The sequence below is a fragment of the Hippopotamus amphibius genome, chromosome 3 (genome assembly GCF_030028045.1).
Source record: "Hippopotamus amphibius kiboko isolate mHipAmp2 chromosome 3, mHipAmp2.hap2, whole genome shotgun sequence".
Classification (NCBI taxonomy): domain Eukaryota; kingdom Metazoa; phylum Chordata; class Mammalia; order Artiodactyla; family Hippopotamidae; genus Hippopotamus; species Hippopotamus amphibius.
This window is the reverse complement of record NC_080188.1, coordinates 75,210,577-75,224,028: the sequence shown is the minus strand read 5'-3', so window position 1 is coordinate 75,224,028 and position 13,452 is coordinate 75,210,577. Positions and strand designations below refer to the sequence as shown.

The window sequence follows — 13,452 nt, the reverse complement described above, 5'->3', positions numbered from 1 at the left end:
CCTAGCGTAAATCTTAACCATCAAAATAATATTCCATTTATAAATAAGTAATATTTGTGAAGCTACTTATTTACTTATTTATTGGCTGTCCTGGGTCTTTGCTGCTGCGCAGGCTTTCTCTAGTTGTGGCGAGCGGGGGCTACTCTTCATTGTGGTGGGCAGGCCTCTCAGTGCAGTGGCTTCTCTTGTTGAGAAGCATGGGCTCTAGGCACGTGGGCTTCAGCAGTTAGGGCTCAAGGGCTCAACAGTTGTGGCTCACGGGCTCTAGAGCTCAGGCTCAGTAGTTGTGGTGCACAGGCTTAGCTGCTTCGCGGCATGCAGGACCTTCCCAGACCAGGGATTAGACTCATGTCCTTTGCACTGGCAGGCAGATTCCTAACCACTGTGCCACCACGGAAGCCCCAAGACCAACCTTATTATTGGACCTTTCTCTTCTTTCCTCCTTCCTCTAGTTTTCCCCCTCCCTCAAACCTAAATTCAAATTCTGTTAATATCAAAAATGTAATGAAATGCGAAAAACTTACTCTTTGTTCTTTATCTCCTATTAAACAAACAGATCTAAGTGTTGGTACCCATCTCTTGAATTCACTCATCCAGTTGTGTAATGTAGACTTAGGAACCAAAACCATATGAGGACCAGGAATGTTTCTATAGTGTTTCATGTACCCAAGAAGAGAAATTGTTTGAAGAGTCTTTCCCAAGCCCTGAAAGATAAAATAAACACAAAGCAATGAAATACAAAAACAAAATGGACTTTCTGACTTATATAGAAATATTTAAAAGAAAAGCTATATGTACAGCTAGCAAACAACAAGAACTTGAAATGTGTCAAGTTTATGAGTGTTGTCATTTAACCTTCACAAGTCTTTGAAGGATGTACTACTACCATCTCCGAAGGCCCAGATATTTAAGTGACTTTCCCAAAGTCACCCAGCAGAGCTAGAATTGAGACCTATTTCTTTTGACCCCATACTTTCTCCAAGCAATTGTCTTAGCACTATAGCTATAGGGAAACTTAAAACATTCACTACATAACTAGTAAATAGTAAACAAGATACAATATTTTACGGGATAGAACTATACAAGCTGCCATCATGGAGAAAATATTTCTTGATGACATTCAAGTGACCCCACCTGTGTTTTACAGAAGTGGGGGGAGATGGCCAAATTATTATAAAAGTCAACCAAAGGCATGTGTCTCAAAATGTATTATTTTTAAATTTAATGCACTTTCATAAATAGTTCCTCACAACTGAAGTACAGATACAGATCCCACTTATGCAACTAAAGTGAGCTTGTATCAGTTTGACAGAGGATTAGTTAGCTAACAGTTCTAGAGTATAATCAATAAACTATATGTTATAAGCCTTCACTTTTATAAATTTAATGATGTATAAGGTTTTAAATTATAAAATGTGGACTTCTACAAAGTTACCAAACACATACCATTTCATCTGCAAGGATACCATTGATGCCGTTCTCATATAAAGAAATGAGCCAATTTAATCCTCGGACCTGATAATCTCTCAGTTTACCCCATTTTACATCTAAGAACAAAAGAAAAACAACATGCACATTTTAAAGACAATCAAAACAGGTGGGAAACCCCCCCTTCATCTGATAATCAGAGATTTAACTTGGGCCTACACATGTTTATTCTGATTGTACCTTCTTTACTAGGTTTTTTATTTTTTAAGCTCTTTATTGGAATATAATTGCTTTACACTCTTGTACCAGCTTTTGAGGTACACCAGAGTGAATCAGCTGTATTTATACATATATCCCCATATCCCCTCCCTCCCACGACTGACTGCCTCCCACCCTCTTTGTCCTGGCCCTCTAAGGCATCGCCTACCCTTGAGTTGATCTCCCTTTGTTATACAGCAACTTCCCACTAGCTATCTATTTTACAGTTGGTAGTGTATATATGTCCATGCTACTCTCTCACTTCGTCCCAGCTTCCCCTTTGCCCCCCCACCCCCGCAACCCTGTGTTTTAAGAATGAGAATTTTGCAAGTTCCAAGTCAGCAGAGGTAGCTGCTCTGGTCTGGAGTGGAGAAGGAGCAGATGGATATGGAAGACAACCAAGTACAGGAAACATGACTGGAGGCATCAGAATACCCCCAATCACTCAGTTCCTATGTTACCCATATACTGGCCCTAGAGACTCTTTGGCCTCCCTATTTCCTTTTTTAATGTTACTGCAAGTGTTTCTAATCAAGGGTTTTTCGCCTTCCCTGATGACCTAGAGGTTCACCTGGGATTTTGTTTTCCTCCTAACAAAGGAGAAATAGGAATTAAAAGAGATTGTTTTTCCCTTACCCTTCCTTAATTTACTTTTCCAAGGGGTCCTACAAAAAGCAGCAATATTTTTTTGAAGGCCTACTACATAAGCCTTCAAAGAAATATTGAAGGCTTATGTACTCCATCCTTTTTGAAAAACACTGCTTTGAGATGAAAGCTAATCAATGCTGGGAAAACTAGTTACAATGTAGGAATGCGAGAAAGAGATAACTCAAAAAATTCAAATTTCCTTTCTCCTTGTACCATAAATCTGGTTCTGGCCTCTAGCTTCATGAAAAGAAATGGAAACTGGGTACTCTGTAGCAAAAAAAAAAAAAAAAAAAAAAAAAATCTAGAAGTACACATTTTAACCAGACTGAATTTCTAACCAGATCCTATCTTTCCTGAAGTTCAGTTTGTTAATTACTAAAATAACAAATCCAAATTATACATCGCACATTGACTATTATAAATTTTTTTTGCTCACAACCACTATGATCGTACAAACTTTTCGTCAAGTGAGACAGAGAAAGGAGGTTAGAAAAAAAATGCTGGGCTTCAATAAAGACAAACTATGCCACCAGACAACCAAGATCATAAACAGGTAAAATTTAAACCTGTTAACTGTGTTTTCTTTTGGAAAACCACTAATAATAAGTACATTTTGGAAAAAAATTTAAATAAAACAAATACAAAACCAGGAGATGAGTAAAAATAGTCATCATGAAGTTTCTTTCTTTACACATTATTTGTCATATCTGGCGCAAATATAAGGCAAACTTCATTCCCAATTTTACATACACATTCAGGCAACAAGAAGCATAATGGCATTTTATGCCCCTTCAAAATACAGCACCACTATCATACTGATATACTACCACTTCCAACCAAAAAAAAATCTGAAGTTCATTTCACAATCAGTAAATTTCAAAAGATTACTAAAAATTTCCTGTATAAATTATAGCCAAGAAAAATCCCAAACCATTACCAAAAGGTATCTAAGAAGAGGATGTTTAAAGATCAAGTAATTAAATATATATAACATACATGACGGAGAGTCTTCAAATCGAGTGCAAACATTGGTTGCTTTGGAGCTTTCTGTTAATAATTCTTCATCCTCCTCTTGCTCTGTTCTTCGGTGTCGATAGCTGTCAAGTTTAAGATAAAATCAAGTGATTTGAGTTATGGCTTTAATTTTAACTACCAGCTACTATTTCAACATAATAGTCAAGAGGCTAACCAAGATTACAGAATAATTTCTTAACAGGCATGTAAATTAAGGCTAAAAAAATGAACGGTAGAAATTTTTCAATTTAAACCTGAAATGTCTCACATGGTTTTCTGAAACATGCATACAGTTGTTAAAATACAGTAATACCTTAGGTTAACCAGAACCTGGTAAACATAAATGTGATAATCCAATTTCAAGGAAATATGCAGTCAGAAAAACCTCGTAATTTGCATTTTTAAATTATTTTTTAAGTATTTTGCCCCCCACCAAAATAGTTCCAGAAATCACATTTTAAAAACTACAACTTTCACCAAAAGCTGCAGAATATGCAGAATAGAGACTTAGGGTTTAACAGTGACTCTTAACTAGAGTCATCAGAATTACTCAAAGCTTTCTAAATACAAATGCCCAGATTCTACATCCCAATGGTCAGATACAACCTCTTAAAAACTAATTTTCTGTAGCTATAATATTGCCAGATTTCTTAATCTCTAAAGGACTCAGGTTAGTAAAACTACTTACTCCCCAATTCTCAAGTTTACAATTATACCTTCATACTTGCAACAAATATTTTCATTTAAATTAGAAAACAGTAGATTATTCCACTCTTATGACCTCTAAATCTAACTTATTGCTTGACGTCTACCAAAACTACATGCTTGGTGGGAGAGGATAATCAGCCTTCCCAGACAGAGAAACATTTCTCTGAAATGCAGGCCAAGGCAATAAAAATTCAAGGATGTTCTTGCTTGTTTTATGTGCCTCTAATCAGAGTGTCTTAGTGTGTTATTTCTTGTGCTTCTCTGCATTCCAACCCCATGAAACTTAGTACAAAGATCTACCCCTCAACCCCAAGTTATTCTCCATAAACTAAGAGAGAATTTTAACTTCATTTTTTTTAAATAAAATCTCCTTCACAATATACTGATATTATCAAGATGGTTGGCTGTCATGATTGTTAAAATTGAAGATAAAAGCTGGAATATGCTTTATTACTTCAAATTGAGGCATCACTGATTATAACTGGATGATGGAAAGCGGAAAAAAGCACATACGTCTGTTTACTGACGGTAGGACAATACCATTACCCTAATTGTCTTGCTTAAGCTAGCTTTCCATTTAAGATGGTTTGAAGGGCAGAAAAGAAATCTATTAACCTTTTCTTCAGTAATACTAATAAGATCAAAGCTGAACATTTTTTATCTATTTACAACATAATATCTTTATCTTATAGGCTCTTAATAACAGAAGTGTTTCTTCTCATGCCATCACAATGATGACCCCATAACAATATCCGTTACAGGAGTTTGCTTTTCCAGAGCATGAAACTGATGCTATTTAAACAGCTGCAAACTTCAAGTGTGAAAATTTAAATACCTCTGAAGTGCAAAGTTCTCTTATGAAATTTTATATATACTAAAACAAAAGCACTTTGGTTACAAACAGTGGATAAGCAATAAGATATATTAGATGAGTAGAATACCCTAAATGAAATTAAGGTAATATGTTTTTTGATAATCCCTTCGAGATACAGCTCACACTTCCATGCTTCTGTATACTATGCAGTAAATTTAACAGTGCTGATAATAGTTTGTAATTCCCTCTTTTAGATAACTTAGCTTATTTTAATTACTGATCACATTTCATTTTTCACTTTGGAAACTACATATACCCATCCAGGGAGGTGAGCTTGCCCTAAATTTATTATTACTAACTAAACATCTTAGTTATCCAACCAGCACAAATTCTAAAAAAGAATTTATAAATTCAACATGTAAGAATTACTTTATGAATATTGAACCACCACCTAATAACCGTGTCATCATACAACTTGACACTTCAATTTATATAAAGAAAACCAAGTATGTAACAACAACTTTAAACAAACTGCCATGGCATAAATCCTCACAACACCCACATACAAGCACAGACTTCAGATAACAGCAATATTCTCAATGCACATATATGGTTTAGGAGACTAGAGCACACCCCAAGTCAGATCTAAGTTTAAAGTCGGATTATTCTAATTCCTTCTAGGTGAGTTAAATAGGCCACTTAACCTCTGCATTTGTTTCCACTCCAAGGAGTGGATAACATCTGAATTCCCTACTCAGTCCACATAAAAATAAAGGATTATGCATATTTTTATTTATTTATACATTTATGGCTATATCCTGCCAAGCCAACCAGGCCAAATAAATAACAGTACTAAAACAATTTTTTTAATAAAGTAATTTTATGCTTTTAATGAAGACTAACGAAAATAAGTTTGGTTCAACTATTAAATAGCAACTATTACTCACTCGCCAACTGACAGCAAGTTCTGTTTCTCATCCTTTTTTATTCGTGGGCGCCCTGGTTTCATCTTCAAAGGTGAGGTTGGAGTCTTCTGAGCAGCAGGCTGAATGAAATGTGCAAACAGCTCTGTCTGCTTTAATAAATACTCAAATCTATTTGCCCGGTCAGTTTGCTGCAAAAAATTTTAAAACTCATTTTATCAAAACATTAACATAACTTCAGAAATCAAAGTTTCAACATGCCTCCATACAACAATCTCAGCAATAAAAAGGAACAAACTACTGCTACATGCAACAATATAGATGAGTTTCAAAAGCATTATACCAATTGAACAAAGCCAAACATAAAAGACTACACACTATACAATCCAACTGCTATGAAATTTTAAGTAATGATTTCTTAGAAAGCAGATCTGAAGTGGCAAGGGGACAAGAGCAGGAGCAAATGTTTTGGGGGATGATAAAACTGTTCTACATCGTAACTGTTAAGGTGGTTAAATGACCACATGTATTTGCCAAAACTCACTGAATTACAAACATAAAACTAGTGTGTGTCAATTATACTTCAATATAGTTGACAAAAAAATATCAAATGAAAAATCAAAAGACATTATTCAATACAAGTATATTTATTCAGAAGGGGGAAAATGCATTGGTCATTCATCAGTTAGGCTGCGTCAAATGTTAAAAGGCTATCAGGCTTAAAAAACATCTACTAAGTTCATGAAATATTCATTAACCCAATGCAGTTCTTACTATCATTTCTTATTTTCATATCTAAGATCTGCTGCTTTGAATGCTCCCTATAATCACATAAAGAGAATGGAAGAATTTAAATCAGAAAAAAATTTAAGATCTTGAAATAAAGTTTTTACAAAAATAAACAATGGAAATCTAGAGTCTTTAGACAACAAACTTTTTACAGATACACTAACAGTTCGGTTAAAAAAAGGAGAAACAAGAAGACAAGAGTTCAATAAACAGAGAAACCAGTTACTCAACTCAACATATCTACCTATAAATGTTTAAAATGTCAATTTTAGAATGAATTCCAAAACAATATTTTACCAAGCAAAGCAAACACCGGAGGTAGTCAAATATCATAATGTCGTAAAAGCTATGTATTTTTTAAAGGAACACATAAGTTTTTAAAATCATACCAATGTAAAACTGAAGCCCAATTTGCTATCAGGAAGGAACATGATGACAGTGTTTCACTGGATCACAAATGTAGCCCAATCCATACAACTAGCAACAGACCAACATGTCTCTCCTTAGTAATGCCCCACAGAAGACACCTTTCAGCTGTTTGTTCTGAAGACTAAAAAACTGTTTTAAAGTACTGAACTGAGATCCATATACGTACATGTATTCTGCACAATTTCATTTCCTAATACATATACAAAAAAAGAAAAGCCAAGAACATGCAATGAGAAGATGCTGCTACTTAAAAAAAAGACTATTCTATTATTGTAATTATGTTTGGATCAAGATAACTAAGCTCTGGAAATAAACTCAGATAGGTCAGAGTCTAAATATTTTAAAGTAAAAACTACTCTACAGTATTCAAATCACTGAATATGTATTCTTTACCTCTTTAAAAACATTTTCAAATCAATGTTTTCTTCTTAAATATCTGTTCAACTCAAAAAATACTTTTGTGTGTCTACCAGAAAAGGTATTTTGTTTATGAATTTTTCACTATAGCCCAACACTGAAAATAAAACATAACAGGTAAATTACGTAAGACTGTCAGAAAAGGATGAATACTCAAAACTAAAAAAGCAGAGTAAGAAATGATGGGAAGTGGCAGTAGCACTGAAATTTTAACCAGGAAGATCAGGAAAATCCTAACAGAAGTAATGCGTCAACAGAGAAGGGAGAGGTTCCCCCAATTCTTAGACTTTATCACACCTCTCTAATGTTCAAAAACCCTTTTATAGCTCTAGGTGTCTTAATGAGGTATTTTTTCACAGCGTGGCTCATGATCCATCAGATCAGAAATACCCAAGACCTTTGTTATCTTCTACAGGGCCAAGATTGAGACGTAGTGCCTTAAAGAATTAACTCTAAGCTTCACTAGGGCTCTACAAAAGATTCCATAATTTCCAAAATTCTCTCATTCAAGTAGTGGTGGAGTTGCAAAAAACCAAGGTCAGAACACATTTACAGAATAAGCTGTCAGTAGAACTGTGGCAAAGGTTTAAGGAGAATAACAGGCAAAGACCTTGTTGCCTGAAAAAATGAGAAGGTTAAGATAAAAATGACTTGAGATCTTAAAAGAGGTGTAAGGAAAATGAACCTATCTATAAAACAGAATCACAGACATAGAGATCAGACTTGTGGTTGCCAAGGGGGAGGAGGAGAAGGAGAGGGATGGACTGGGAATCTGGGGTTAGTAGATGCAAACTATTAAATTTAGAATGGATAAACAAGGTCCTACTCTACAGCACAGGGAACTATACCCAATCTCCTGAGATAAACCATAATGGAAAAGAATATTAAGAATGTATATATGTGTAAAACTGAGTCATTTTGCTGTACAGCAGAGGTTGGCACAACATTGTAAATCAACTGTACTTCAATTAAAAAAAAAAAAAAAAAGAGGTGTTAGGAGAAAAACTGCTTCCTAAAAAGCAGAAACGTTAGAATAAGATCAGGAACCTAAAAGAAATGAATCATAAAATCAAATGGAAGATAAAATCAACAGCCTTGGAAAAAGCTTCTTTCTCTGAGACAGAAGGAAATGACCAGGACAGTATAAGCCATACATGTTTGGAAACAGAGAGGAAATAAATTGATAATGAGCCTGCAATTCTTTGTGGAGGAAGACTGAAAATGAGGGTGTGCAGAAAAGGCACAAACAACCAGAGGAGCAAAGTTTTAGAATGGCTAAATGGGATTTCTGAGCAATAAATACTGAAAGCCAAAGAGTAAACACCATAAATTTATTTTGATACCAATTAGCACTATTATTTTAGTTTTCTCAAGCAGTACTCAGCATCCCGGGTTCAAGAATGAAGAGTGGATATCAACACTTACCTATGAATAGGATCTAGCAGATGATAGTTTGTTTAGAAGAAAACTGTTTGTCAAGATCATGACGTTGAAAAAGGAAATTAAACTAGGAGACTGAAAAATCTGTAGCAAGTGAGAAAAAATTTACAATAAAGGGAACTGTGAAGATGAGAAGCATTGTAAAGAACCACTGAAAACCGCCATTATAAAATCAGATTTGTGTCATAAATATACTCTGCAAAACCACAAAGAGATTTGGAAGAAGCCAGATCATGAGAAAGCAGCCAAATATAGATGCCAACGAAACAATTCGTGTAACAGAAGAATATTAATGGGGTGATGGGGGAAAAGATACTAGATAAATATTTCTCTTATCCTTTCCCCATTACCCTAGAATATTTTTCCAGGGTGATGAGAAATATTTATGAAGTTAAATTTGCCAAGACTATTAAAACTATGAGGTACTATCATAAACAGCTTGGGTATTTATTAATATTAAGAGAAACTTTCATCCACTGAGATAACACTAAGTAGATGTGTGGGGTAGAGATAATGAATTCAGTTTCGGATATTTCTAAATAAGAGGCACCAAAGGGACTTAGTGTCCAACAAACAAATGAAAAGACAACCGCTGGAGGCATCTGGGCTAGAGATAAATATGCAGAAGTACTCACTTAGAGATGGCAGATGAAAACCAGACAAGGATCAAACTGTCCAAGAACAAATGTTCAGAACGTAATGAAGAAGGACAAAGGAATAGTCAAATAGGATACCATTAAAGCAAAAAAGGTCTCTCAAGCAAGAAAAAAACTTGTGGAGTGGTCAACGGTATCAAACACAAGTGAGATCAACGAGAATGAAACTAAAATTAAACCAAAGAATTAGCCATTAGAATCACTTGTACAGGACTTCCCTGGTGGCGCAGTGGTTAGGAATCCACCTGCCAATGCAAGGGACATGGATTCGATCCCTGCCCCAGGAAGATCCCATATGCTGCGGTGCAACTAAGCTCATGTGCCACAACTACTGAGCCTGTGCTCTACAGCCTGCGCCTAGAGCCCATGCTCCACAAGAAGAGAAGCCATCGCAATGAGAAGCCCACACACCACAATGAAGAGTAGCCTCTGCTTGCTGCAACTAGAGAAAGCCCGTGTGCAACACCGAAGACCCAATGCAGCCAATAAATAAATTTATTAAAAAAAAAAAAATGAATCACTAGTACAGTGTTAATGACAGAATCTAAGTTGTGAAGGGTTAAAGGAATGAATAGGAAAAGTAGAGCTGGAAAATACATCTTTTTCTTCAAATAAGTTTGACAATAAACAAAGGAGACAGGACAGTTACAGATATACACATATATAAAATGTAATATAAATTATATAGAATAATATATCATTTCTACTTTACATACTGCAATACGTATTATGCACATTATATATGTGTATACCTATACACATGTGCATACCTATACACATGTGCATACTTTTAGGATTTTGAAGCTATTTAAGAGATTCAAAAACATTTACTGATACTGAAAAGAAAGTCAAAGAACAAGGATAAAGTCAGATTTGTTAAAATCTACTATGTGCCAGATATTGTTCTGGGTGCTGAAGACAGAAAGATGAAGATACTGTTCCCACTCTTTTAAGGAGCATACTGTGCTGTATAGTGGTGTTATTACTACACATGCTATTGATATTTTAAGATTTCAAAACAAATGAGTTTAATCCATATAAAGCACATAGAACAGGGCCTAGTACATAGTAATCATTTACTGTTAGTCATTATTATTGGATATAAATTTAAAGCTCTTTGTAGGTACTGGTTAACACATGGTAAAATAAAGTTTCCTAGAAGGATATGAAATATGAGCTGGATCTTTTTCAAGTATAACATTCATATTCTCTTTTGTAAAGATCCCATCCATATCATAAGAAGGCTGTAGGCAAGGAGCATGTATTATTTGCTTTATAACCTGTACAGTACAACAGGTTATACTGTACTGTACCTGGACAGATGCAGAATAAACACACCTTGAATAATTACTTCTCTGGCCTTTAAGTCACCTCATTCCCAATGCTAAATCTTAAAATAAAAGAGGTGTTAACATAATCCACATATTTACATAATATGTCAATTCATGTAACACTTCTATATTTGCTTTAAACAAGTCAAGTAAGATACAAAAGTTAATAGTACTCCATGTTATATATATCTAATTTGGATATCTGTGCAACTTCAGTACATTTAATCACCTAATAAAAAGTTATAATAAGACTTTATTCATATGCCTAGAACGTACCATTTTTTCTTCATAGGTGGGATCTGGTTCTTGGATTTCTTTTTGCTTTCCAGGAGATGCATCATCAAATACTTCCTGGTAGGAGGGAAAAAAATTACAGATTGTTCCTCAAGAATACACACCATTATTAGACTAATTTCTGCCCAAAACACATTCAAAGTAATAAATTCCTGTCCCAAATTTCCTAGATACTTAAAGGGCTGTCATCTTACCTGACAGGAAACCTTGATGAAAAATATCATGACGATAACAACTTATTTAACCCAAATAGGTAAACTGCATGGCTACTGCCAAGATTGAAACAGAGGATTATCTCCATCATCCTAGAACAAAATTACTTTCAGCAAATCTGCTTCGTCTTCTAATCAATTATAAAACCAAACTGAACAGTATAAAGTGTGAAGAAAATATGTTCCCTTTAATCATAAAAGTGCAGTATCTATAGTACTACTGCACAAATGTACACCTGGAAAGTCACATTAGTCACCCTGATGCCCATCCTTTAACTACAATCTGATTCCTTAACTTGTAATAAATGTGCTGTTTTCGCAATCTTTTCACCCTGACATTCAAAAGGTCACACACACACACACAACAGCAACAACTACACTGCAAAGTTCCACTCGTCCATTAAAAGAACAACATAAGAAGAGTTGGTGAAAGTATAATTTTCATTAATGATGTACTAATCTGTGTGTGGCAATACATACTGTAATAAAGCTACCTGTGATTAAAAAGTTGTGGAGGGATAGGGCTAGTAAAGCACTAAAATTAAGAGGTCAAATGACCCAAATTCAAGTCTAACTTCATTGCTAAAACCTTTAGGAATCTGTGTAACCTTAAGTTCTTCACAAATCTCTGGTCTCCACATGTAAAAATAACAAAGCCACCTACCTAGCCTACTTCACAAAATGGTACTGGGATACCATGAAAGGTCAAACACATACTAAAAAAATAAGATGTGCTTTCCAACAGCAGCCATTAGATCTTTCACAGTTTTAATTAAAAAAAAAAAAGAGGTTTGGATTTAAGATGCTTGAGGTCATATGGTTATTGGTATATAGTGTACCTATCAGTCTAGTCAATAATGAGAAATGAGCATGAATGAAGACAGGTCCCATCCACATTGCCAAAAAAAGATCATAATAATAAACAAAAAATGAGACTGCTTTTGTGACCTATCAGTACCAAACAAAAAAAAAAACTAACCTAACACACAGGAGAGCTAGCTAGTATTTCTAGGTAAGTGGACTCCGTCAGAAAATAAGTGATTTTGGAAAAACCCAACTTAAAAGACCAAAAAAAGAAAAAAGAAAAATGAAAAATCACACTATAATGTGAAGGAAAAAATAAAAATTAAAACTAGTTAGTGAAAAGATTGATAAAAGATAAAATTACTGCTGTTCCTATCCTAAGAAGGTAAAAATAACCAAGTCATTCTTCAATAAATGAAACTGTCAAACACCTTTTTTGTAAGAATAGGACAGGGCAAGATATGAAGGTCAGCTTGGGGAAAGGGCCAGCTTCAGAGCCAGACGTGGGTTCTCCCGCAGGTTCTACTTACCAGAAGACTCAAATTCCCCATGTGGCAAATAAAAATACCACTGACATCATTTGGTACTTGTTATGACACTAAAATTCATAGTTAAACTTAATTCCACTTAAACTTAAAGATAGCAACTGAAAGCCAATATATTTAGTTTAGGCTTTAAATTATTCTGCTTTCTGATGTTTCCACAACACCTCCAGTAAGACTTTGGTTGTTATTCCAAAATCTGAATGACAGCCCCTTTAGAGAAGTTGAGGACAACTATGGACCTCAATTTGCAGAGAACTGCACATTTACATACAATTGCTTTCAGTGTCAAACTTTCAAACCGCCTTAAACCAAGAATCAGGAACACAAGTTAACTCTGGTAACGCGAAAGAACCATTTAAAACCTAAAGAAAAAGAAAATAGGCAACAACAGATACGAAACAAATCTCAAGTCACCGAAAACTACAGAGTATCAGATATGCTGTTCCACCAAAACCCACCCTCACCTAAAAATTCTTTCAAAAATTAATAACACGTTATTTCACCCTAAATTAGACCAATGGTGCCCAAATAAAACTACTGCGCCAAATGCTTCAATGGTAAACTGCGCTACCATTTCCTTATTAATTCTGCAGCAACGTTCATTTTTAGAGCAGTATCACCTTTGCTCAATATATCCAAGGATGTAAAAATCCCAGAAATCCTTCGGCTGCGACTATAAAATATCTCAAAAGAGATCGAAGGCCAAGAATAAAATTTGGAAGGAGCAAGCAATCACTTTGTT

The 13,452-nt window shown here is 34.9% G+C and overlaps 1 protein-coding gene across 1 annotated transcript in view; it reads right to left on the bottom strand.

The window, feature by feature from the left end:
- Positions 1 to 13,452, bottom strand: part of SMARCA5 (SWI/SNF related, matrix associated, actin dependent regulator of chromatin, subfamily a, member 5) — a 45,074-nt gene that overhangs the window by 30,046 nt on the left and 1,576 nt on the right. The window contains exons 2-6 of the mRNA XM_057727558.1: positions 11,132 to 11,206; positions 5,818 to 5,984; positions 3,331 to 3,431; positions 1,447 to 1,547; positions 525 to 704 (exon numbers count right to left, since the gene is read on the bottom strand). Coding sequence (XP_057583541.1) covers positions 525 to 704; positions 1,447 to 1,547; positions 3,331 to 3,431; positions 5,818 to 5,984; positions 11,132 to 11,206 — 624 coding nt within the window. The remainder of the gene's footprint in view (positions 1 to 524; positions 705 to 1,446; positions 1,548 to 3,330; positions 3,432 to 5,817; positions 5,985 to 11,131; positions 11,207 to 13,452) is intronic.